The sequence below is a fragment of the Paroedura picta genome, chromosome 3, assembly GCF_049243985.1.
Source record: "Paroedura picta isolate Pp20150507F chromosome 3, Ppicta_v3.0, whole genome shotgun sequence".
Lineage (NCBI taxonomy): Eukaryota > Metazoa > Chordata > Lepidosauria > Squamata > Gekkonidae > Paroedura > Paroedura picta.
Genome location: NC_135371.1, coordinates 17,501 through 42,621, shown reverse-complemented (window position 1 = coordinate 42,621; position 25,121 = coordinate 17,501). Strand labels below are relative to the sequence as shown.

Genomic DNA, 25,121 nt, shown 5'->3' with positions numbered 1-25,121 from the left:
ATCATGGTGTGGAGGCGGGAGGGCGGGCCTCCCCTTCCCCCTCCCATCCTCTCAGGCCTCTGTTTTGTCCCCTCCAGGAAGCTCTAATCAAGCTGGGTCCGCTGCCTCGCCTCCTCAACGACATCAGCCTTGCTCTCAGGAATCCACACCTCCAGCGACAGCCGAGCCACCAGGGCGAGCGCCTGCAACCAAAGCCTGTCATCCTCCGTGGACCCTCGGCTGACATGCAGTCCTCCTACATGATGCGTGACCTCAACAGGTCAGAGCGGGCAGAGCTGGGAGCTGGAGAGGATTGGGACCCCAGTTCGTTGAGGAAGCATGGCGATCCCCTCCCCTCCTGCAGTCTTCCCAGTACGCTGTCCAAAGAGCAGGAGCAACCTCCACTGCCCCCACCTAGATGGGAAATGCCTCCCCCAGGCAGTTCAGGGGTGAGGGGCTGGTGGGGTGGCCAGGGAGGCTGGCTTCTGGCATGGAGGGCTCTTGCTGGTTTACAACAACTCTTCCTCTGTTCCCACAGCTCTGTGGACATGCAGCCCTACATGATGCGGGGCATGAACAGGTGAGTCCCACTGGGCTACCTGTGGAGGGAGGGAGAGCAGTGGCCCCTGCAGGCCTGCCCCCACTCAGGGGTAGACCAAGTCTCTAGAGCAGCAGCACCAGCTGCCCCTCCCCACGGGAGCTGCGGTTTTTGGGATGTGATGACTCTGGCTGCTCTCTCTGTGGCTTCACACAGTCCTGGGCAGAGGGGTCACTGGGGTTGGCTTCCCCTGTGCTGGTGTTCTTGGGCTGTTCTGCTGGGAAAGGCCCCTCTGTCTCTTCTGCCGCTTCCCCGCGTGACCCCCACAGGGCTTTCCCCCCACAGCTCCATGGACATGACCCGCTTGCCGTCACCCACCAAGGACAAGGCCTCCAAGGACATGTTCTTTGTGGCCCGGCCCCCCCTGGCCCGCTCCTCCCCTGCCTACTGCACCAGCAGCTCGGACATCACAGAACCAGACCAGAAGGTCCTGAGTGTCAACAAAAGTGTCTCAATGCTGGACCTGCAGGACAGCCGCATGAACAGCATCTCCAACCTGCACAGCGTGGGTGACCTCCTGAACAGCAGCCAGGCCTCCATCACAGCAGGCCTGGGGCTGCGGCCAAGCCGTCTCTCCCAGGGCAGTGGCTCCAGCATCGCAGCTGGCCTACGCCTCAGCCAGATGGGCGTCACCACGGATGGGGGTGGCGGGGGTGGCACCTCCTCTGCCCAGCAGCTCCGGATCCCTCTCTCCTTCCAGAACCCCCTCTTCCACATGGCTTCTGATGGGCCGGCCCACCCACACCGCCCTCCTGTGGAGGGCAACCCTGACACCTTTGCCCCCTTCCATGGCTACAGCAAAAGCGAGGACCTCTCCTCAAGCAAGCACATCATCCACAGCCACAGCTACAGTGACGAGTTCACCCGCCAGGGCTCCGAGTTCACCAAGCGCCAGCTCTCCCTGCAGGAGAACCTGCAGAACATGCTCTCCCCCCCCCAGATCACCATCGGGCCGCAGCGCCAGGCCCCCTCGCAGCCACAGCCGCAGCCCTCCGTGCAGCGGGGGAAGTCCCAGCAGCAGCTCACTGTCTCCGCTGCCCAGAAGCCCCGCCCATCCAGCGGCAACCTACTCCAGCCAGAGCTGCCCTACGGCCGTCCCATGGCCCGCCAGCAGTCCTCTGCCAAGGAGACCCCCTCCGCCCTCAAGCCTTCCATCACCAAGCAGGTGAGGGGCCTCGACGGGGAGGGCGGAGGGCAGGGAGGAGGCCAGCGGGGCCGTGGGAGGCTCTGGATGATGTCTCCTGGCCTTCCTCACTGGCCAGCTAGGGGAGAAGTTTGCCCACAGGTTTTGTAGAATGAGTGCCTGGCTCTGTAGGCCCAGTGTTTTATCTAAGGAAGAGCTGAGGTCTCCCAGACAGAGTTCTTCCGCCAGGTCTTTGGTGAGGTACCTTGTCAAAAGCCTTTTGAAAGTCCAAGAACAGAACGTCTCTCACATCACCATTGTCTATGTGTTTGTTCATTTTCTCAAAGAACTCAAAAAGGTTGGTGAGGCCGGACTTCCCTTTGCAGAAGCCAGGCTGATTTCCCCTCAGAAGGCTTGTCTCTTGATGTGCCTAACAATTCTGCCACTGATTACAGTTTCTACTAATTGGGGCCTGTGTTGTTCAACATATTTATAAATGATTTGGATGAAGGAAGGATGAAGGGAGTGCTTATTAAATTTGCAGTTGTCACTAACCTGGGAGGGGTAGCAAACAAAGCAGTAGACAGAATCAGGATACAGGATGATCTTGACAGGCTAGAAAACTGGGCTAAAATAAATAAAATGAATTTCAAAAGTTAAAAATGTAAAGTTCTTCATTTAGGTAGGAAAGATTAAATGCATCACAATAGGATGGGGGAGACTTGTCTTGGCAGTAGTATGCGTGAAAAGGATCTGGGGGTCTTAGTAGACCAGACACTGAACATGAGTCAGCAGTGTGACTCAGTGCCTAAAAAGGCAAAAGGGATTTGGGGCTGTATTAAAAGAAGGATATTGTCCAGATCATTATTATCATATTCAATTTATTACCCGCCACACATGGCACACCAACTCATGCCAAGTGATATGATGTTACCGCTTTACTCCGCTCTGGTAAGACCTCACATGGAGTACTCTGTTCAGGTTTGGGCTTCACAACTTGAAGAAAGATGTAGACAAGCTGGAGCTTGTCCAGAGGAGGGCTACGAAGATGGTGAGAGGTTTGGAGACCAAGTTGTATAAGGAAAGGTTGAGGGAGCTTGGTCTGTTTAGCTTGGAGAGAAGGCAACTAAGAGGTGATATGATAACCATCTTCAGATGCTTGAAAGGCTGTCATATAGAAGATGGAGCAGAGTTGTTTTCTGTTGCTCCAGAGGGTCGGACCAGAGCCAATGGGTTGAAATTAATTCAATATAATTTTCAGCTAAACATCCAGAAGAAGTTCCTGACAGTTACAGCAGTTCCTCAGTAGAGCAGGTTTCCTCTGGAGGTGGCAAGCTCTCCTTCTTTGGAAGTGTTTAAGCAGAGCTTAGTCATCTGACAGAAATGGTGATTTTGTGAACTTAGGCAGATTGTGAGTGGATGGGCAGGAAGGGATGTTCCAGTGTTTGTCTCTTGTGGCCTTTCCCTGCATAGCTACTATGGATGTTACCCGAATTTACTCCAGACCATGCTGGATTCTGGAGATTTTTTGTAGTGATGGAGAATCACTTGGGCATGGAATTGGAGTCACTGTGGGTGGGCAGGTAGTTGTGAGTTCCTGCATTGTGCAGGGGGTTGGACTAGATGACCCTGGAGATCCCTTCCAACTATGATTCTAAGATGGCACCATCCCGGGAGTACTTGCAAGGACTTTTCTGCCTTGGAGAGGGACACGCTGGCTATGTACTGGCTGCAGGCAATTCATGTTCAACGTAAGGTGCACCAGAGCCTCTAGAACAGAAACCGTCTTCAGGGGAAGCCTTTCAGGAGAGGAATGGGAAGGCGACTGTAAGCCGCTTAGAGCCTCCTTCAGGTAGGGAAAAGCGGCATATAAGAACCAACTCTTCTTCTTCTTCTTCTTCTTCTTCTTCTTCTTCTTCTTCTTCTTCTTCTTTCTGGGGACCTCTGTGGTGGCCTGAGACTCAGCTGTCAGAGATAGTCCCACTTTGGAATTGCAGACTGGAATGTCCTGGCCCGTTCCAAAGACCTATCCAGAAACCCAGTCAAATTGTTGTGTTTCCATTGTGTATCTTTCCACCCCCCACTTTATTCTGTGTATAGTTACACTATTAGTCTTTGAAGAGTAACTGACTAGGGTTGTGCGATTCGGCTGCTTCGGCGGCCGTTCCCTCCGGGGGGGAACTGCAGGGGGGGAGGGCGGGGGGGGGAGGGCGGTGCCAGCAGCGGCGTGACAGCGGGCGCAACCATGCAGGTGCGGCCGAATCGCACAACCCTATAACTGACTGGTGTGTTGTCTTCCTGTGAAGAACTGCTTTTGTGTTGTAAATCTTGTTGGGATTCTTTGATGCATTGGACTAAGAGCTTTGAAATCTCCAGTTCTTGCCTGTAGATTCCCGAGTTTAGAAATTCTCACAAACCACTAGGAATGTCTGTTCTCTTCCATCAACATGCCTATGCTATTTGGTTTATTGTTGTTAGATGTGTAGATTGACTCAAGAAAATTTATTGCTTCCTCCTTTCCTTTCCCCATTCATACCTTCCCCCGCCCCATCCATCCTCCCTGCCTTTGGACTACCTGTGGACTCCCCTGTCACCAGCCTGGCTTGTTTTCCCTTTGAAGCTTCCCGTGTTATTTGGGTTCTCACAGGTGGGGGTGGGAGAAGAAAGGGTTATATGCTGTGTTCAGTTTCCTGAACCCCAGTTCTGACAACGTATATGTCATGTTCACTTTCTTGCTTTAGAATAAACCTATCTTTTGTGCCAAGTCAAAGACTGTGTTTTCTGGGCAACAGAAGCAACCTGACACCCCATGTTTCCCTTTTTGGTGGTCTCGGCATCAGGGAAAGTGGTTTACCATAACCCCGTCCAGGCTCTAGTCCTCCTTTGGTCCTGCTGAGAAGGATGGGGGGAGGCTCTGGGCCTATACCACCCTACCCAGTGAGCCAATTCAGGGAAGTGTACGATATAATGATTAGATACAGTAACTTAAAACAGTAAAATGTAAGCTAAAATTAATTAAAAAGTTGCTGACACAAGCAGAGCGATTAGGAGTCTGGCAGTCATTTGGGGCTTCTTCCACCCGGTATTGGTAGCTAGTAGGTAGATGGGTGTGGCCATGGAATATGTAGATGTTATTTAGCTTTGGCCCCAACCAAAAGCCTGGCAGAAGAGCTCTGCTTTACAAGGCCTGCAGAACTATGCTAGTTCCAGGAACTCATCCCACCAGGTAGCGGCCAGAGTGGAAAATGTCCTTGCCCTGGTTGAAGCCAAACGTAAATTTCATGTTTCGTTTTATCTTTCAATTTAACCATGTTGGAGTACTGTACAAACATCTGTCTCTGACCAGCACACCTCCTTGCTTCCAGCCTCCACAGTGTTGGGACATAGCTTGTTAAGCTGCTTATAATTTCAGCTCCATTGTTAGTGAGGACAGGCCCCGGGCTGTCAAGCTCAGCCCTCCCTATGGCTCCCCTGTCTGTCTGTCTGTCTGTCAGTCATGTTGCCCAGGAGCACCGAAGGCAGGCCAAAGGGATCACGTGGTCCTTTGTCTCCCTTTGCACTGCTACCACCTATGATGATATGTTCCTTTTAGCATTTTTTGAAATCCATCTCGTGATAGAAGGCACATCTACTATGTTTTTAATTTATGGTTTTAACTGACTTTATTATGGGTTTTGTAATAGGCTGCTTTTAATTATAGTTTGTATGATGTTTCTCACCCTGGGCCTTTGGGGAAGGCAGGTTGTAAATCAAATATTATTATTATTATTATTATTATTATTATTATTATTATTATTAGTTTTTAACTGCCTTGGTGGCCTGGTTTTGAGCCAGGAGTTGAGGTAGGAATTTTTAAATCCGTAAACATAAACAATAGATAGCCAGGCTAAGATGGTTTTGTGTAGCTTTCCCAAAGATTGTTTGGACAGGCACCCATCTCCTCATGGTCACTCTTTAAAAAAGATTTCCCAGAGAGAACTCTGGACTCGTAACCACCTTTAAAGGCGCCTGTAAAAGTGCTTGCTTCCCTCTGAGACTGTTTGTGTGTGTGCCTGCAGAAATATATGGCACACAAGCACTAGCAGCGTCCTGTTGTTGAGTCAGGCCCCTAGGGGTCCATAAAGGGCAGCTTTGTCCATTCAGACTGGCAGCAGCTCTGCGGGGTCTCTCGAACAGAGAAAGGTCTCTCTCTCCTCCTCCCGCTTGGTTCTTTGAACTTGAGAGGCTGCTGGGGATCGAATCGGAGACAAGCCGCCCACACGAGGCCAAGCCTCCGTGGTCTTGTGAGTGTCTTCGTAGCTTTGAGGACTCCTTTCCTAATCTCTGGCATCCTGGAGCAACCTAAGTGGTGCCAGCCCATTTAGTGGCCTTGCCCGAAAGGCAGACCCTGCCCCACCCTCTCTTGGGACCTTGCACTTTGTTCTGCTCTGGGGACCAATGAGCCTGAATTGGAGCCCGTGATTGGTACCAAGGCCAGCACATTCCGGGGGCGTAGGCCTGGCTATGGGGAAGCGGAGCTCTGGGATAGCGTTGCTCACCGGCTCCTTTCTCCTCTGGCAGCCCTCACACACACCGTCCACCTTGAACCCCGTTATGCCAGCTTCAGAGCGGACAGTTGCCTGGGTCTCCAACATGCCTCACCTCTCAGCTGACATTGAGAGCTCCCACATAGAGCGGGAAGAATACAAGCTCAAGGAGTACTCCAAGTCAATGGATGAGAGTCGGCTGGACCGGGTAAGATGGAGGCTCGGTGGTCCCAACTCCCACACTGGCCTCTACCCTCCCTGCAGGACATGGTCTACAGTTGGGCTGGATTATAGGGTGGGTGGTTGTGTGGGAGCAGGGGCACATCCCAGCCGTGTTCTGTCAGCCGTATGGGCTGGTTCACCTCAAAGCTTCTGCTGTGGCCTTCCCCTAAAGGTGGCCTTGCAAAAGAGGACCCAGCAGCACTTGCCACACAGCCAGCTGTGCTGTGGCCCTTTCCCCCTCCCTATTGGGAGCAAGGCCTCAGGAGCCAAGCATCAAGTGTATGGATCCCATTCCCCATCCAGTGGGTGGCCATTCTCCACTGTTCTGTATCACGCCCAACAGGTGAAGGAGTATGAGGAGGAGATCCACTCCCTGAAAGAGCGCCTCCACATGTCTAACCGGAAGCTGGAGGAATATGAGCGACGCCTGCTGACGCAAGAGGAGCAGACGAGCAAAATCCTGCAGCAATACCAGCAGCGGCTGGAGCAGAGCGAGAAACGGCTCCGGCAGCAGCAGGTGGAGAAGGACTCTCAGATTAAAAGCATCATTGGCAGGTGAGCTGCAGGTCGGAGCCGGGGGGGGGGGGGGGATGGGTAATGAACGTAGCCAGGTGAGCTAGCCAAGGAGAGGACCTAGAGGTGTGGCCACGCAGCCCCTTATCTGTGGGTTGGAGGGGGTCCACGATGGGGTCTGTTCGTTGGGAGATTAGACCCTTGCTGGGCTCATCACCAAAGGGACAGGAGATGGGCATGTGGTGCAGAGGTAGTGGTTTAGGGATGGGACTGGCAGATAATTGGATTAGGAAGAAGGGGGTGAGCGGGGTCTCTGGTGAGGTCATCAGCATAGGTTTGGGGGGCTTCTCACAGGCGGGGCCTTGGGCTTGAGGGGCATGCCCCTCTGTGGCCCCGCCCTTGGGAGCCCCCCTTCCCGCAGCTGCTGGCGGCCCCGGCTCCCGCCGCCTGCCTGCTGGGTGGGGGGGCCCGGATTGACTCCAGTGAAGCCTGTCCCTGCAGGTTGATGCTGGTGGAGGAGGAGCTGCGCAGGGATCACTCGGCCGCCCTCGACGCCTCCGAAACGCGGAAACGACTGCTCGACGCTCAGGTGGAAATTACAATGTCATTGTTCTATTCCATGTCTTCATGGCCATCCCACTCCCGTCCTCGTCTCCCTCAGTCTGCCTGTCTGTCTGTCCGCCTGTGCATGCCCCTGTCTGCTGTGCTTCTGTCTGTCCTCATGTGGGGCAGAGCCCAGGGCCCTTATGGAGGCTGGGGGCCTGTGGGTCCACATCAGACCCTCCCATCTGTAACTGGCTGGTGAAGCTCACAGCACTGTCTTCCCTGGCCTGGGCCTCACATGTAGAAGAGGCTGTGCGGTCCAGGCAGGCTGAGGGTGAGATGTGATGCATAGAGAAGCCCCCTGGCTGGGCATTGACATGGGGACAGGCTTGTGTTGGTCCACTGCAGTGTCAGACTGACTTCCACATAACAGGTTCCCTGCATTTTCCCTTTTCCTGTTTTTAAAAAAAACAGTAATTGACATTTCCTTATAGTGTTATAACAATGCATCAGTTCCTCTGAATTCCCAGCTTTTGTGTAGAAGGTAAGTCTCCAGGCCTTCTCCCTGTGAAGATAAAAGGGGAATGGAGGCAGCTGAAGACAGTTGTCTTTTGGAATACACTTTGAATGATTTAGCTTTTGTTCTTGGCAATCCTAAATGGAGCTTTAATTGGTGACTTTTATAGGTTTTATAATAGTTGTCTTTATTTAGTTTTACTTACATTGTAAGCAGCCTTGAGTTTAGTAAGGGAGAAAGATGGCTAACACATGTTTTGAATAAATAAACAGGTGAGTGGGGCTAGAGATTTACTACTAGAAATATTGTTTTTTTTAAATCTAAACTACCTCTCCAGAGAAAATGTTTCAAAACTCAAAGCTGGGAGCATACAGGTTGTTATAACTCTATAACGATGATATGCCCACTGCCTCTTTAGGAAAAAGCCCTGTGGGGAAGAGGAAGGCCGCCAAAAGGTCCAGGGGCAAAGAAAAGGGCCCCAAGAGGAGGAGGGGACTGCAAAGAGCTGGGCTTCTCTAGCCACATTCTGCCTTCAGCTCTGCTGCCTCCAAGGTCTGGGAAGAGGGCAAGAGAGAGAGGAACTGGAGAGCTGCCCAAGAATGCCCCCGGGGTGGTGAGGAAGCAGAAAACAAGCCTGCTTCCCAGGAGCATCCAAGCTGGGGCACACAACAACCCTTCCTCGTGTAAATGTGTCCAGGGAGGCCACCATCCAAAAGGGCAGCCTTGGTAGGCAGGGAACAGTCAAAACCACAAAGGCTTCTGCAGGTCGTCAGTCTCCCAGGATTGGCCCAGCCATTTAAGGGTGCAGCTGAGACCACCCCACTCATTTGCATTTGTCCTGCCTCACCAGCCCTCTTCTCAGCTCCCAAGAGGAGAGCAAGGTGCAATGAGGCTGGGTGTTCTGAGCAAAGGGAGCAGGGCTGATGGTTGCTGGTTCCAGCTGGGTGAGGTGGGGAGAGGAACCCTCAGCCCCCCCCCCCCCGGCCAGACTTGAGCAGGACAAAGGGGGATCCCAGCCCTGCCCCTGGCCTCCACCCACTGACTCCCACAGGGCCTTGACCCATGTGTGTTTTCTCCGTTTCGTCCTAGCTGTTCATCAGGTAACTCTGTATGACCCTGCTTTTGTCACATGGAGGGATCGGGGGGACCCTCGCCGTTCGGTAGCAGACCAGGTGGGTCCTGCACATGCCCTTTCCCTCTCCCCTCCCCATAGAGTAGCCCCTCCCTCTTCCCACTCCTTCAGCACTGCCCACTGTGTGTGAGGGGGTTTAGAGGTGCCCTCACCCACAGGGAGGGGTCAGCGGCATAGAGTGGTGCATTGGGGAGGTGTTTTCACACCCAGCAAAGGGCTCGGCCATTGGCACCTGAGTGAAGGTGCAGCAAGGCATTTCCTTGAGGGGAGACTCAAGCCTTACTTACAGGATGGGGCAGTTCTGTCAGGTCTGTTCCTCTCCCACCACTCTCATTTCTGCCTCAAGCTCCTCCCATGAAGCTCCTTGTTTGCCCTCCCCCTCCCCCCGCCAACATTGGTAGGAGGCAGAGGGAGGCCCCCTAACGTCCTCTCCGGCACTCCCCGAGGATTTCCCCCAGTATGATCCCAGGGCTTTCCCCTCCCAGCCCTGCCTCCTGCATCACTGCCTCCCCCCCTGTCTTGTGCCTGTCTGCACCACATTCCACCAGAGCACCACTGTCTGTTTCCTCATGAGCAGTCCTTGCTTGATGCTGCAGAAAGAGAGAGAATTCACGCTGGTATCTGTGTGTCTGCATGAAGGGGCAGATTTGGACATCACCTTGTTTTTTAAAAAGCAGGATATAAATGCTGAAATAGAGGGGGCAGGAGAAGGCAGGGCAGGGCGGAGGACCCAGCTGTCCGGCAGGAGAGGTTTCTGAAGACTTCTTGGCATAGGTCACTGAGAGTTACTCTGGACAGCTGGCACAGAGAGGATAGTGTTGGGCGGGTGGCAGGTGCCTAGGGGCTGGAAATCGGGACGTCCCCTGCCTGCTGAGGGCTCTGGGAAGACCTCTGAAACTCAGTGCTGCCCCTCGGGGGCTTTGGTGGTATGGAGGAGCTGATCTGGGGAAGCTCTTACTCTGGTCTGGCTCCAGCATTAGGGGTGACAGGATCAGTCAAATGAATGGGAAGCTGCCTTGCTGACAGTAACACGGACGTTGGGTGCCAGGTCCTCGGCTAAAATTGATTTATTAGATTTTGATACTGCTCTTCCATATGGCTTCAAGGGAGCACCTCCCTTCACTCCCTTTGGCCCCACAGAGTGTGTGTTTTGGGTGGGGCGCAAACAAAAGCCTAATTTCCCCATGCCCAACCACATTTGCAGAGAGACCTGCATCCTGCCCCCCTGAGCTTGGGGGGAGGGGATATTGTGAAACAGCAGCTCTGCTGTTAAAAGGAACCACCTGCCAGGTGAAGGGCTAGAGAAAGCAGGCACTTATGTTCCTATGAAAAGGGGGGAATCTGACCCCAGAGTCCATAGAAGCCGCTCCTTTGTGTGAACAGGCCAGGGAGCCCTTCTCCATGGTTTGTGTCGTCCCCCCGCCCTGCCTTGGGAAGGCCCCAGAGCCTATGAATGGGGAGGGAGCTGGGGCAGCTGAGAAGGAATGGAGGCAACAAGGAGGGTACCCCTTCACCCTTCATCTTCCCAGAGGTTAAGGGCCCCCAGAGCCCACCAGGGGCTGCAGTGCCTGGTCACAGGCCAGCCTCCAGGAAGTCCCCAGGAATGCGGTAGGTGGCGCTGGTGCTCCGTGCTGGCCTCTCTCCCCTGGTGCAAGAAGGACAGTGGGCACGGAAAGGTGGAGCAGGGCCTCTTAAGGGAGGTGGCCAGGGGAGCATGGCCTCGCCCCAGGACTGCCTGAGACCCTTTCCCTTCCTCCGTCCTCTGCTGGGTCTGCCTGGGGGGGGGTCAGGGTACCTCACCGTGAGAGCCTGCCCCCCCAACGTTAATAAATAAGTGGCGCTCTCTCTCCCCCCTCTGGCTCTGTTGCAGGAGAGGCAGCTTTCCGCCGTGGGTGCAGCAAACCCGCGTCTGAGCGTCGCTATGGGTCAGCCCTGGAACGGGATCCTACCCGGGCAACCGCCTCCGCCCCCGCGACTCCAGATCACGGAAAATGGAGAGTTTCGCAACACCGCGTCTGAGCACTAGCGAGACTGCCCCCTGCCTTGCCCCGCCCCCCCAGCCAGAGGGTTTGGTGGGGTGCGGTGGGGTGGGGGGCCGGTCCGGAAGGAGCCACACACAGCAGGGGCCAGGAAAGGGTCCAGATGCATTTTCAGGGTGTTTTATAGCAGGACACAGACGACAATCTAAACCTTCTCATGCCCCACACCTGACCTAGTGCCGGAGCACTTTTTGTCCTCCCCCCCAAAAAAAAACAGTCATAGGGGGGCTCCTCCCATTGTCCCCCAATATTTCTCAGGAGTGGCATCCCCTCCCCCCTCCCCATGCAGCCATAATGCTTTTTAAGGCCGCAGGAGGGGACCTTCCCTTCACACAACTCCCCCCCCCCGCCCCGTTCCTGCGGCTGCTGCGGCTGCAGGGAAAAGCACTTTGCCCCCAGGGCAGGCTGGTCCCGGGTCCCTTGGGATGGGGTAGCTTCAGGCCATGGCCATGGAGGGTTGGGGGTAGCTCCCCCCCCCACCCATTCCCCCTCCCCCGCCCTGCCAGGCCTTCCCCATTGCCCATGCTCTCTCCAGCAAAGGGGAAGGGGAACTGGATCAGACGGGGAGGGAGGCTTCCTCCTGCATCCAAGAACGCTGTGCCCCCCTTCTCCTCTCCCCCCATTCTGTGCTCTCCATCCTCTGACAAAGGGCTTTTCCTGCTCTGTACAGTGCCCCCCACCACCACCCTGTTTCTTTCTGGAAATTACTCTGGATTCTTATTCTATATATACATAGTTCTATTTTCCTCAGTGGGGGGGGGGCAGTTCGGGGGGGGGAATCCACACTTTTGCTCTTTTGTTCTCCTTCCTGTCCTCAAGCTGCCCCCCCCCCCGGCCTTCCTCGGAGGGGCCGTCAAACTATCTCAATGAAGCCATTTTAGAACTGCCCAGCCGCAGGGCACTCAGGGCAGGGTGAGGGTGGGGTGGGGTGGAGGTTGGGGCTTGCCCCACACTTGTCTGCTGGAGAGAAGCGAAGGGAAAGGGGGCTCCGGCTCCCCCACGCGTGTGGTGCTCGCTCGCTCGCTCGCCGTCTGTCCGTCAGTCCGTCTGTCTGTCCGTCGTGCTTTGGTTCCTGAGCTGCAGCTGGGTGAAAAGTGTTCTTGGGCGCCGTGGTGAACTCTCGTGGCTGTTCTTTCTCGCTATTCTGGTGCATCTTCTCCTCCCCCCTCCCCCCTCCTTCTCCTCCTCTCCCCTCCCCTCCCCTCCCCCTGCTTCCCACTGGCCATTTTGCCCTCTCTGATCCATATTACTTTTGTAAGGTCTCTCCTGCTCTCGCTCCCCCCTTCTCTGCCCCCCTCCCCCCTCCCCGGACAATGACGGTGGCTCAGGCGGGCACCGTAGATATTTATACGTATTATTATGATGCTGAATTATGATTATTATGATTATTATGATTATTATATTATATAAAAGTTTGTACATATGTGAAATCCCTTGATCACCTGTTCCCCGCCCCTCCCCCGCTGCCTGCTCCCCGTGGACCTCCCCTGGTGTAATTACCGCGGGATTTGTACTGTACATAAGAAGAACTCTGTGGACCTCAATCCTCTGTACATATTGCCTACCTTCCAAAGGAGGGAGTTCTGGTCGTGGGATTCTTGGGCCTTGACATCATTTTGGGGCCCCTGGGCAAACTCTCTCTCTCTCTCTCTCTCTCTCTCTCTCTCTCTCTCTCTCTCTCTCTCTCTCTCTCAAGCTCTCCGGTTTATTTTATGTCAAATTTATTTTTTCTCATTTTTTTTGGAGTGTGTGGTGAAAACAGAAGATAATGTTTAATAAAAAGCAATTGGTCTTTTACAATCTGTGAACCATGGGAAACAGGAGGCAGAGCTGCTCTGGGGACCTGGGAGAACAGACCGGAACTCTAGGGCCATCCATGCGGCAGGCAAGGGGGAGCTTCCATCGTATGGGGAGAGGAGCTGGCCACTACTCAAGTTCCAGGGCATCCCAGCAGGCTATGCCAAGAGGCGTTCTATACAAAGGAACTGCATCGCTGATTTCCCAATGTTATAGATGAGCCAAAAATGAAATCAAAATAATGAGTCTCTCATTCACTCTTATTAGGTATGTACCAGGTATATCAATCATTCAACTTCTTGGCAATAAGAACAGGTTCCCAGGTACATTTCTCTCGTTTTCTGATTCTTCCTCAATTATTTCCACCCCAAAATCTATGTTCCATTTAACAGGTATAAATCAAATAAGGCGTATCTCTTGGCAGTAAGATCTGTTGTCTTGAGGCAATTTTACTCCTATGTGCTCCTTAGGGGGTATGTGCAGATAGAGATCAATTAAAAAAAATCAAGGCACAGACCACCCAAGAAGAAATGCTGAGGAAACAGCCACTGAGCAAAGGAAGGGAAGAGATCAAGATGCCATTTTAAAACCTCAACCTTCCCTCACTCTGCAGACTGGCAGAGAAGCAGGGACACTCTGCCATGGGGGCCACATCCACAAACACACACACGGGGAAGCAGAAAGCAGCAGTGCTCCTGGTCGGGAGGAGTCGGAGTCCACCTCGCATGGATCCAGGTGCTCCTGCACTGCTCCAAAGCGGTGCCACTCATCCCGGCTGAAGAAGCAGGGAGTGCCTTGGGAGCCTTCTCTACTGACCCCTGCTGCTGTGATGGACTTCAGGAACGAGTCTGTTCTGAGAGGGTCTCCAGCATTTCCTTGCCACTGCTGATACTTTGTAGAAAATCTCCCTGAGAATGGGAGTAGGCAAGGCGCAGGCAGCTCGGGGGGGAGGGGGATCTTCAGCCAGGTTTGCTTCTTGGTGGCCCACCTGCTGCTGCTTCCTCCCTGAGAATGTCCCTCCATTTCCTCTTCCTGGTGTGCTGCCCCTGGCTCTCTGACAGGCAAAGGAGCCCCTTTTTCCAGGTGAGGGGAGTGGCTGTGCAAGGGCACCAGGTCTCATCCTGACCCTCTCTGTGGGTCTCAGGATCCATTGACTCATACAATTGCAGAGTAGGAAGAGACATTGTGGGTCATCTAGTCAAACCCCCTGCACTATGCAGGACACTCACAACCCTATCGCTCATCTACTGTAACCTGCCACCTCCTTGAACCTTCCCAGATTCAGCCCCTTGTCAGATGGCTCCAGGGAAGGTCAGTTCAGGGTTTCTCCCTGGGACATTCCTCGCTGCACACCAGGGACAGTGAGTTCTGTGCTCTGCCTCTTGGGCATGGTATGGCTTTGCTGTTGACTGGCTTTGAAAATGTGTGTGGAAATTGTACCAAATCTGCACATGTGTGCAGTGCGCATGCACACACTTCCACCAAGTCAGTCCAACGGATCATTCTATTGGTCTGTTTTGGGTAGATGTGGAGCAAACGTCAGAGAATGTGTCCCTGCAGTTGGCTGGAAGACACTATTTCTTTGTGGAAACTACTTAGTGGCTACTGTATGTTTACAGGGCATTTAGTAGGTTTTGTGATTCCTTATAGAGAGTTTTTTTAAAGATGTTCATGGATGCTGGGACAGGAGAATCAAGCAATTTTAGGGGGGTATCATCTGGGCATGGAATTAGGGTCACTGCGTGGGCAGGTAGTTGAACTAAGTGACCCTGGAGTTCCCTTCCAACTCCATGATTCTGAGGGGTGGCATCAGATTGTGGGGCCCTATGATAAGGCAGCCCCTGGCATTTTCTGTAAAGTGCTCCTTACTAGTATTTGATGAAGAGGGCTCCAAATGGGCCAGCTCATGTCACAGGAATGTTGTTGGTCTCTGAGGAACATGATTCTGATTTTTTTACAGAACAACTTGGCTCCCCACCTAGGTACTGAGGTCCTTGTGGCTCAGCAGTACCAGCATTGGAGGAGTGATCACTCTGTGAGGATCTTCAGTTGCTCAGAAAAATGTTTGACTTGGTGCAAAATATTTCATTTATTCAGAGCAAGCAAGCATACTCAACAATTTGTTGAAACTGAGGCAGTCAAATAGACATATAGCCCCTTGCCCCGCACTCCCCTCCCCCGTGAGAACCCGTGTATTGTGGGAATCATAGAATCATAGAGTTGTAAGGGGCCATACAGGCCATCTAGTCCAACCCCCTGCTCAATGCAGGATCAGCCCTAAGCACCCTAAAGCAAGGGACGATCAAGCAGTCACAGCAACCAGGTAGGCAGAACCCCTCCCCCCTGTGCATTACAGAGGGGAACTGAGATGGGTGGGGGACTGGTGCCAATGCAGGAGGAACTGACCAAATCAATAAAACATGGCCAACAGGTTAATTAAACTAATGGGTCACAAAGCTACTATTATTCGTGGCAGAAGTGGAACATTTTGACACCCGGAGACTTATGATGTCTTTGTGCTCTTTGCTACGGTTGAAGGCTAAGGGGCATTCCTTCCTAGTTGGTGACCTTCCCCCACATCAGATCCACAAGGGGAAGGATCATACCACCAGGCGTTTCACCTTCAGCCACCTCTCCGCACTCTAAAAGCAAACCACAGGTGCTATTTTTTCCACAGGCACCACAAACTGTTTTCCTTCTGCTGGAGGGATCACCAAAGTGTGGCTAAGCTCATACAAGGCATACAAGTTGCCAATGCATTTATTTTTCATATCAATATTATGGCTGAAGGCAGTACTTCCAAAAATGGATTCCATTGGGCCAGTCTGATTCATGGCTTCAGAGATGGGTAACAAAAACCCAACCCGGAAAAGAGGTGACTTCCAAAAACATTAGGGATAAAACCAAATGTAGAAAAATATGAACAATTTATTATTAGAGTTCCAAAATGTTTTCAAAACATAAAAGAATACCTATTAGTCACACATAAAACGTCTCATTAAAAAGCAGATATTATTATAATTTTGGGCTCTAATAATTATTTATTTTACTCCATATTTGGTTTTATCCCTAACCGTTCTGGTTCAGTTAAGTGATGGGGCTCTACCTGGCGCGCAGAGTGTCTCTGGCTCGACGCCAGCAGCAGCCACTCCAGTTAAAGGCTGGGGGGGGGGGGGGGCTCGCTAGAGAGGCTCCCGCAGGAGCCTCCCGAGAACGGCTGGAGGAAATTGACCCTGAGGAGCCCGCAAGAGAAGCCCAGCCCCACCCCCACCGCGGGGGCCGCGAGGGGCCTGAGCCAGGCAGCCCCAGGCAGCTTTGCAGAGTGTGCCCTGGAGGCCCGGGCGGCCTGCACCCGAGGGATGTTGTGCTGCCCCATCTCGCCAGTCAGGCAACGTGCATGCGTGGCTGGTCTTGTGTCGGGGAGTCCCACAGGCCACGCGCACGACGCCTCGCTCGGCATCCAGCATACAGTGCCCCAGAGCCCCAGGGCAGCCGTCGCACAGGGAAAGCCTGCACGCGCCTGCGCACAGGGAGGTCATACGGGGCCGATCAGTGACCCGCGCGGCCTCCGACCGCCCCGCCCACCTCTCGGGCGCCCAACGGAATATGGGATCGCCTCTGATAGGGCAGATTCATGGACGCACAGCCAATCGGAAGACGGCTGCGCATCCGGGTTCCGAAAGGCCGGCTTCCCCCTATCTCTCCCCTGTTAGCTTTTTTTCCCCACCTGGGCCGGGCCAAAGCGGCGGTGACGTTGAGGGCGGGGCCCCAAGGTCTGTGGAGGCGATGGTTGGCCAGGAGGGTCTCTGGAGGCGGGCTTCCTGTTTCTCGATCCTTCACCGGCTAGTTCCTACAGGAAACACCAGCCTATTGGCTGCGGTGATGGGTGGGGCGAGTCAGCCCCCCACCCTTGACGGGGACGTCCCGCTTCTCCGATTGGGCGCGGGAGTCGAGAGGAGCTCTCGCTGTGGCGGAAGAGACGCGGCGAAGAGGTGGAGGAGGCCGACAGGTGAGGCGGCCTGGCCCGGAGAGACCCCCACCGCCCGGCAAGGGCGCCCCTGAGCCCGTGCAGGCCGCCGCCCCCGGGAGAGGCGGAGGAGCTCCACGCCGCCTCGCGCTCCCCCCGGGCAGGGCGGAAGAAGGGGGTCGGTAGGTGGAGGTCTCTCCCTCGCTGCTCGAAGTGACCGCCTGGCTCTGAAAGACCCTGGCTGCAGAGCTGGAGGAAAGGGCCTGCGCTGGAGGGAGCGGGCGGAGATCTCTCCCCTTGCAAGAGGCCGGCATGGTGGGGCATCCCTGGCCGTAGAGCTGGGGGAAAGGGCCTGCGCTGGAGGGAGCGGGCGGAGATCTCTCCCCTTGCAAGAGGCCGGCATGGTGGGGCATCCCTGGCCGTAGAGCTGGGGGAAATGGCGAGCACTGGAGGGGGCGACCGGAGATCTCTCCCCTTGCAAGAGGCCGGCATGGTGGGGCATCCCTGGCCGTAGAGCTGGGGGAAAGGGCCTGCGCTGGAGGGAGCGGGCGGAGATCTCTCCCCTTGCAAGAGGCCGGCATGGTGGGGCATCCCTGGCCGTAGAGCTGGGGGAAAGGGCCTGCGCTGGAGGGAGCGGGCGGAGATCTCTCCCCTTGCAAGAGGCCGGCATGGTGGGGCATCCCTGGCCGTAGAGCTGTGGGAAATGGCGAGCGCTGGAGGGGGCGACCGGAGATCTCTCCCCTTGCAAGAGGCCGGCATGGTGGGGCATCCCTGGCCGTAGAGCTGGGGGAAAGGGCCTGCGCTGGAGGGAGCGGGCGGAGATCTCTCCCCTTGCAAGAGGCCGGCATGGTGGGGCACCCGGCGGAGGAAGGGGGTTGGTAGGTGGAGGTCTCTGCCTCCCTGGCCAAAGTGATCACCTGTCTCTGAAAGGCAGTGGCTGCAGAGCTGGGGAAAGGCATGAGTGTTGGAGGGGGCTGGAGGATATCTTTCCCCCTCTCAGGAGGCCGGCATGGTGGGGCATCCGTGGACGTAGAGCTGGGGGAAAGGGCGAGTGCTGGAAGGGGGCAGACGAAGATATCTCCCCTTGCAGGAGGTGGGCAAGGTGGGGCATCTGGAGGAGAAAGGGGTTAGTTATCACATGATTCCCTGCCTGTTAAGGTCCGGCTGGCCACCAGCACAGATGGCTGGAAAAGGGAGCACAATGGACAGAGCTTCCTGTCAGTGGCCACTTGTAGCCCTAGTGATTATCTAACCTCCAGCAAGGTTCTGGTGATGAGCTTTATTGGCTTCTTGTCTTCCCTCCCCCTTTTCCTTGGCCCTCCCCGTCGCTGCAGGTACTGTCTGTGCAACCCATATGGCTGAGGCCAGTCGGGGCACCATGGAACCTGAGACGCGCAGCGTCCAGATCCAGTTCCCGCATTATGCGGCCGTCTTGCTGGAGTCACTCAACAAGCACCGGCTGGAGGGGAAGTTCTGTGACATCTCCATTCACGTTCAGGGCCGCGTCTTCCAAGCGCACAAGAGCGTGCTGGCAGCCTCCTCACCCTACTTCCACGACAAGCTCCTGCTCAATGACACTAACTGCATTGTCTTGCCCAGCGTCATAGAGCCTGATGCCTTCGAGAACCTGCTGCAGCTCATCTACTCCGGGCGCCTCAAGCTGCTTCTGGAGGCTTTGCCCAGCCACCTGTTGGTGGCCAGCGGCCTTCAGATGTGGCAAGTGGTGGACCAGTGCTCGGGCATCCTGAAGGAGCTGGAGGGGGGACCCAGCCGGCCATGGTCGGGCCGGGCCAGTGAGAGCCAGTCGCCCAGCAGCAGCAACTACTTTGGAGCCCGTGATGAGGGGGAGGCTGTGAGTGAACGTGCTCGTCCTCGTGTACAGGACGGTTGCCCAGACGATGAGGTGCTGAAGATCCAGGTACCCCACGATGATGACGAGGAAGAGGAGGAAGAGGAGGAAGAGGATGATGAGAGGCAGGCTCCCATCTGCAGTGGCTCCTCTGACAGTCCTGTGAAGGTCATCCTGGATGAAGCTGAGGAGGGGGACCGTGCTGACTGCTCTAAAGGATCTAGGGAGGCAGGCTCTGCCCCCCATGAGACCCCCAAAATCTTCTACATTAAGCAGGAGTGCTTTGACACTGACGAGGCAGCCACTTCGGTGCTGGGTGGTGGCCCAGGGTCCTCTTTATCTGAGTCCGGCTTCCTCAAGTCTTTTGGTCGGCCACTCAGCATGGCTGATGTGCCTGGGCTGTGTCAAGCAGAGATCCAGGAGACCGGAGAGGTAAGCTATATCCTTCCCAGTGGGGCATTTTCTTCCACCATGACACCCAGTTTCTCCATGAAGGCCCAGACACTCTCTTCGGACTCATCAGTACCTTTTCCAGAGAGCTCCTGGAAGCCGGTTGACCTGCACGGGAATGAGATCATTGCCCATGCTGTCCACGGGCAGGTGGTTCATGCACCTGTGAAACTGATGTCAGCGCCTGATGGCAAAAAATTTGGCTGCTTATGCGGGAAGCGGTTTGCGGTGAAACCCAAGCGGGACCGGCATATCATGCTAACCTTCAGCCTGCGCCCGTTTGGCTGCTCCATCTGCAACAAAAAGTTCAAGCTGAAGCACCATCTCACAGAGCACATGAAAACGCATGATGGCAACCTCTATGCCTGTGAAGACTGTGGCCGCAAGTTCCGTGTGCAGAGTTGTTTCCTGAAGCACAAGGAGCTGTGCAAGGGACAGGGGTGGGCGACCGCTTGCTGGACTTACAAGTAGGGGCATGGCGGGGTGGGGGCTGGCAAAGAGGACACCGGCTTCTTGCCCAGGGCTGGGGAGGGACAGGTGGGCCCTTCCGCCTTTCTGCCTTTGCTTGATGCCAAGGAAAAGGGGAGCCTCATGTTTGTGCAGATGCCCCTGTTGCCTTGGTTTGTGGGGAAGGGCCCTTGCCCCCAGCTTTGCCACGTGGCATGTGGGAGGGGGGCAAACATTTTGTCTGGAGGTGAGTCAGGACACCCAAGGAGAGACAAAGATGAGTCTGGTTGGACAGAGTTGGGAGCAGCTTGGTATGGTGGGATAGCGGAGGTGGCTCTAAGATCTGTGCTACTTCCAGGCAGGTCTCTGGTTGGTGACTTGGCGACGGCAGCAGCAGCAACCAGAGGCCTTGCCCAGCTGCCCCTACTCCCTGCTTTTCCTTCTGAGCATTCCAGTTACCCTCCGCCCTGGCCTGAATTGTGCACAGAACTCTCCCTAGCGGAAGCAGAGAACAACTCAATTGTCCTGGGGAGAGAAGACAGTGGGGGCACCTGGGTGTCCTGTGCAACAGGCTGCCATTCCTTTGGCTCCTCACTCTGCCTCATGGGGGCGGTGGGCTCCTTGGCACAAGGTCTGCTCCAGTACAACATTCTGAGTGTTCTCCACTTACCTGATGCAGGCTGAGGACTGCTAGTATCATGACCATTCTTGAGCCCAGGATCCTGCTGGAGATTCCTGCAGCACACACCGGGCTGTTCACCTCTTTCCTCAGAACTGTACGGTTGGTTTCTCTTGTGGGAGAAGACACTGTATCTGCCAGGCTGGCCTGTGTAGGGCACAAGCCGGCTGCTTAGGCACTTCCCTGTGGCACCTGACCACCAGTTGGTCATGCCGCTTGCCTTGAATGACCCACCCTGGCCTGATCTGGCAGGGGTGCTATGTCAGTGCTGTGCCAGGTCTGAGTTTTCACACAAGCCTTTTGGGGTAATGCTTAAGCACAGGCACTAGAAAGGCTTAGCTTCCCTGCGCCATGGCTTCCCAGGGCAGGCTGGTGAGTGGAGGGTGGGCAAGCCAGGCGGTGGCCTGGCATCAGTGGAGCTAATGGGGCAGCTACCAGGTTGGCAGGGGTAGCAGAGCCGGGGTGGTTGGACGAAGGCAGCTTGCACTGTTGGGAGGCTCATGAGAAGACTAAAGCCCTTTCAAGAAGCAAGAGACTTAAGTGTGGTGGCTCCAGACACCAAGAAGGCAAACATTTGATAGTCAAAGGACATCTTTCAACATTGGACTCTGAGATGCGGCTGGGCTGGAATATGGCTGCTCTATGGTTATGCTCCTTACAACAGGCAGGAGAGATGCCATCTGCCCACCAAAGAACCAAACTAACAATCTATCTGCCTGGGGGTGGGGTGGGGGAGGTAACCCCACCCCTCCAAGAACAGTGTGAGTGGAAAAGGTCCATAATGTCATTTTCAAAAGACAATTCAGGGATCGCAGCTTTGAAATAAAAGTCAAGAAAACCCTAGCACTGACAGTAAGGGACTCATGTGTCTATTATTTTATTAATTTATTTTATTGATTATATTTATATCCTGCCTTGAGGCTTGTTGCGGTTTACTTAAAACAGGGAAGCAATACAGATAACTCGGTAGTTATAAACAAGAACAGGCTTGAAAGGTTGTGAGGAATGCTTTGCAGACCTCAGTGACTAGATGGGAGCCAGAATAAGAGCAGTGGGAAGACACGCCACACACACATACACAAGTGCTCTGCCAATTTTGCTTCTATTATTTTTGACACTTATTGGAGAAGGCAGGCAAATGTTGTTGCTGTCTTCAAGAAGGGAAAGAAGAAGGATCCAGATAAATACCAACCCATGAGCTTGATGTTTGAAGGTTTAGAACCAATCATCAAACTTCATCAATAGGGAAGAACTGGTGAATGAGGTAGAAGTAGTGGGCACACTTGGTAGTAGTGACTGAACTCCTTAACTCCTATTTCTCCTCAGTCTTCTCTTTTGAGGGAAATAGTGCTCAATGTGGCAAAAACATAACACAAGGGGAATGGGAATGGTGGACTAGGATCACTGTGAGGCAGTCCATAAACACCTAGTTTCTTTAAATGAAACAAAGTCTTCTGGGCCAGATGAATTGCATCCAAGGGTTTCAGTAAAGCATTTGATATGATTCCACATGATATTCTTGTTGACAAGTTGGTAAAATGCGGTATGGACTCTAGTTCTGTCAAGTGGATCTATCACTGGTTTACAGATCATACCCAAAGGATACTTGTTAATGGTTCAGCATCCTCTTGGATAAGAGTAATAAGTAGAGTGCCCCAGGGATCTGTCCTGGGGCCTGTGTTGTTCAATATATTTATAAATGATTTGGATGAGGGATTAGAGGGATACATAAAATTTGCAGACGATACTAAACTGGGAGGGGTAGCAAACACAACAGAAAGAATCAGAATACAGGATGATCTTGATAGGCTCGAGAAGTGGGCTAAACTGAATAAAATGAAGTTCAATAGGGACAAATGTAAAGCTCAGCATTTAGGTAGGAAAAACCATCGACACCAATATAGGATGGGGGAGACTTGTCTTGGCAGTAGCATGTGCAAAAAGGATCTAAGAGTCTTAGTTGATCATACATTGAATATGAGTCAGCAGTGTGACTCGGCTCAAAAGGCAAATGGGACTTTGGGCTGTATCCAACGGAGTATCATGTGCAGGAAATGGATGGGCAGAAGCGAGTATGGGACAAAGCTGAAAAGACTATAGCACATTTCACCCTTCATACCTTCTTTCGGCAGGTTGCAGGCTGGTCGTTTGCCAGGGGATTGTACATTTTAGGTTGCTGAATCCACTTTTGTGATTCCTGAAGTCACGAGTTAAAATGGAGGATATGCAAGCCAGCTGCCTCTGGGGGCAGCCTCTGTCATGTGGTGGGGCTAGAATATACCACCTACCTTTGGAGGCTGTATGGCTAAATTTCTCGCATGCAGAAACACCCTGAGAGTATGATGCATGCTGTTTCCCCTCAGACAGTCTGGTCTGCAGCAGGAGAGAGAAAAAGGCTCAGAAGTTGTCAGAAGTTCCCCTCTTTTGAACTTAGTGCTGACTGTGGGTATGATGGAGGCTTTCTCTCCTCGGTCAGTCTGGCCTGCGGTAGGGGAGAGGAAAATCCCAAAGCTTCTCTGAGGGAAAACTGCTAATTCCTTTGAATTAGCAGCTAATTCCTTTGATTTAGCCGCTAATTCCTTGGAAGGTATCTGATGTACATAGGAGAGGGTGAGCCTTTTCCCCTTTTCAACTGAATTGTGACTAAAGATATGATTAGAGTTTGTTCTCCCTCAGTCAGCCCAGCACATGGCTGGAAGGAGATGTTCCAGATCTTATCTGAGGGAAAACTGCTAATTCCTGAACAGATATTTTGGTTCCCACCCCTTTCCCCCTTTTTAACTGGCACAGGGATGTACCAGTGTTGGTCTCTTGTGGCCCTTCCTTGCATACTCAGGGAATTGCTAATTGCCTCTGTGGGATGGGAGGTGAATTTCCTCCAGGCCTGGCTGGATTCTGGAGATTGTTGGTAGAGGGATAACTTGGGAATGAAATGGGCTCACTGGGTAGACAGGTAGAGTTCCTGCATTGTGCAGGGGATTGGACTAGATGATCCTGGAGGTACCTTCCAACTCTACAATTCTATGATGCTATTTTATGATTCTATGAACTGGGTTGTGACTGAGGGTATGATGGAGTCTCTTTCTCCTTAGTCTGGCCTGCAACAGGAAGAGAGAAGATGGACCAGAACTTCTTTGAGGGCAAACTGCTAATTCCCTTGCAGGTATTTGTTGGGCAGTTCAGAGCTTTATGGAGGTAAAATTTTATAAATGGAGATGAATTTATGGAAGAATTACTGTTGATGATATGCACAATCTCATTTCCTGACATTCTGAGGTTGGCTCTGCCTTATGCATCAGCCATTTTGTGATTGCACCCACAATCAGTATTCTAAAGGGGGTTCAGGAAATCTATGGTCCCCTGGTTTAGCCCCTGTCCCTCATTCTATCATCTTTGAAGAGTTGAGAATGGATGGACCCGCTCAAGGATCCTCCTAAGGCTTTACAGTGAGAGATGCTCAACAGGCAAAAAGATCAACTCACTTGTAGCTTGATTTATTTCTGTGACTAAGCAGTAACTTTTCACATCTTACATATGCAGAGATGAAGAATTTCAGTTTCTTATGCTGCTATTAGGCACAGATACCTTGAAGTCCAGTTGCACAGCTTACCCACGGCTCCTCCTCTCCCCTTCCCTGCCTATGTCTATATCTGTCTGTGCATCCCTCATGCCCCCCATCCATTCTCTGCCTTTCTCTGTGCAACATTCAGTAACACTTGTGGCACTTTCCCTGCTCCAGACTCTGTGTCCATGCCATCTTTCCTTGCTCTGTACAGATGTGGCAGGGAAAACTGGGCAAGGAGCTGTAGAGTGCGGCAGTGGTGGATTAACATATTCTACTTGAAGAAGTCACGGTTTGCAATTGTGGATTAACATATTCTGTGGAGTTTGGATTGTGCTCCTGCTCATTGCAGCATGCCATTCCTCCAGCACAGCGTTTCTCAACTTTCTTTACCATTGAGAAACCTCTGAAACATTGTTCAGGCTTTGAGAAACTGCAGGACTGGTGCAAGCATGTGGAATATGTTTGGGAAGCATAACTGTATACTCACCCATCTGGGGCACCTCCCTTTCCCACCCTCTCCAGGCCCATCATTGGTCGTTTTGGAAGGGGGGGTATGGTCATATCACCCAATATATATATATGGTTAAGCCTGGATGAGAAAGCCTAGCATGTCAGGATTAGCACAACATAATCAGTCTAGTGGCATCTGTAAGACCTTTAAGACCACTGGTCTCTGATTTTGTTATGCTGCTTCGGACAGACCAACACGGCTACCCACTTTAATCATGTCAGAATTAGGAAATCCTTAGTCATGGCACAGGAACCCGTGTTAGGTGTTGAGAGTCTGTGCCTGGTTTTCCATGTGCTCATTTATGCAAAGTTTTAGCCCTATGGGATTGCAAAGCCAACTGTTCTTCCTTCCTGGGTGGAGCCTCTTCTCAGGCTGCTTTGCATTTTGCAAAGCCTCACCCTGGGAGTTGCAGCTGATGGCTGGCCTCTTAATTGCTTGCTCCCCTCTGAATGAGTCAGGCGTTGGAGAGGAGGCTGCGGGCCAGGGCTTGGCTGAGTGTCTGGGCTCTCCTGACCAACACCAGGACCGTGGAAGGACAGCCTTTTGCAAATGGAAAATATTCTCAGCTTTCTGCTCTCTGTAGCAGTGATAAATTTGGTGAGTGGGTGAGGGAGAGGGGGAAGGCTTGTTCTATGTGAGTTTGTGCAGGGGAGGTGGTATGTCT

At 53.3% G+C, this 25,121-nt stretch overlaps 2 protein-coding genes across 13 annotated transcripts in view; both read left to right on the top strand.

Annotated features, from left to right (window-relative positions):
- Nucleotides 1-13,207, top strand: part of SYNGAP1 (synaptic Ras GTPase activating protein 1) — a 59,760-nt gene extending 46,553 nt beyond the window's left edge. For 2 of the 11 annotated variants that reach the window (XM_077324455.1, XM_077324454.1), the window contains exons 13-20: nucleotides 78-259; nucleotides 518-559; nucleotides 863-1,742; nucleotides 6,261-6,434; nucleotides 6,792-7,003; nucleotides 7,450-7,550; nucleotides 9,111-9,193; nucleotides 11,024-13,206. In XM_077324455.1, the coding sequence (XP_077180570.1) occupies nucleotides 78-259; nucleotides 518-559; nucleotides 863-1,742; nucleotides 6,261-6,434; nucleotides 6,792-7,003; nucleotides 7,450-7,550; nucleotides 9,111-9,193; nucleotides 11,024-11,179 (1,830 nt within the window). In that variant the 3' untranslated portion in view covers nucleotides 11,180-13,206. Of the gene's footprint in view, nucleotides 1-77; nucleotides 260-517; nucleotides 560-862; nucleotides 1,743-6,260; nucleotides 6,435-6,791; nucleotides 7,004-7,449; nucleotides 7,551-9,110; nucleotides 9,194-11,023 lie in introns of all 11 variants that reach the window. The other 9 variants (XM_077324463.1, XM_077324464.1, XM_077324462.1 and 6 more) reach the window with 6 other exon arrangements.
- Nucleotides 13,208-16,784: 3,577 nt separating this feature from the next.
- On the top strand, nucleotides 16,785-21,233 carry ZBTB9 (zinc finger and BTB domain containing 9). 2 transcript variants are annotated; one of them, XM_077324452.1, is made up of 2 exons: nucleotides 16,785-16,998; nucleotides 18,291-21,233. In XM_077324452.1, exons 1-2 carry the CDS (start codon nucleotides 16,872-16,874, stop codon nucleotides 19,724-19,726), a joined length of 1,563 nt encoding a protein of 520 aa, XP_077180567.1. In that variant the 5' UTR covers nucleotides 16,785-16,871; the 3' UTR covers nucleotides 19,727-21,233. The 2 variants fall into 2 exon arrangements, with proteins under 2 accessions (XP_077180567.1, XP_077180568.1); XM_077324453.1 differs by lacking the exon at nucleotides 16,785-16,998 and adding an exon at nucleotides 17,008-17,138.
- Nucleotides 21,234-25,121: the final 3,888 nt, after the last annotated feature.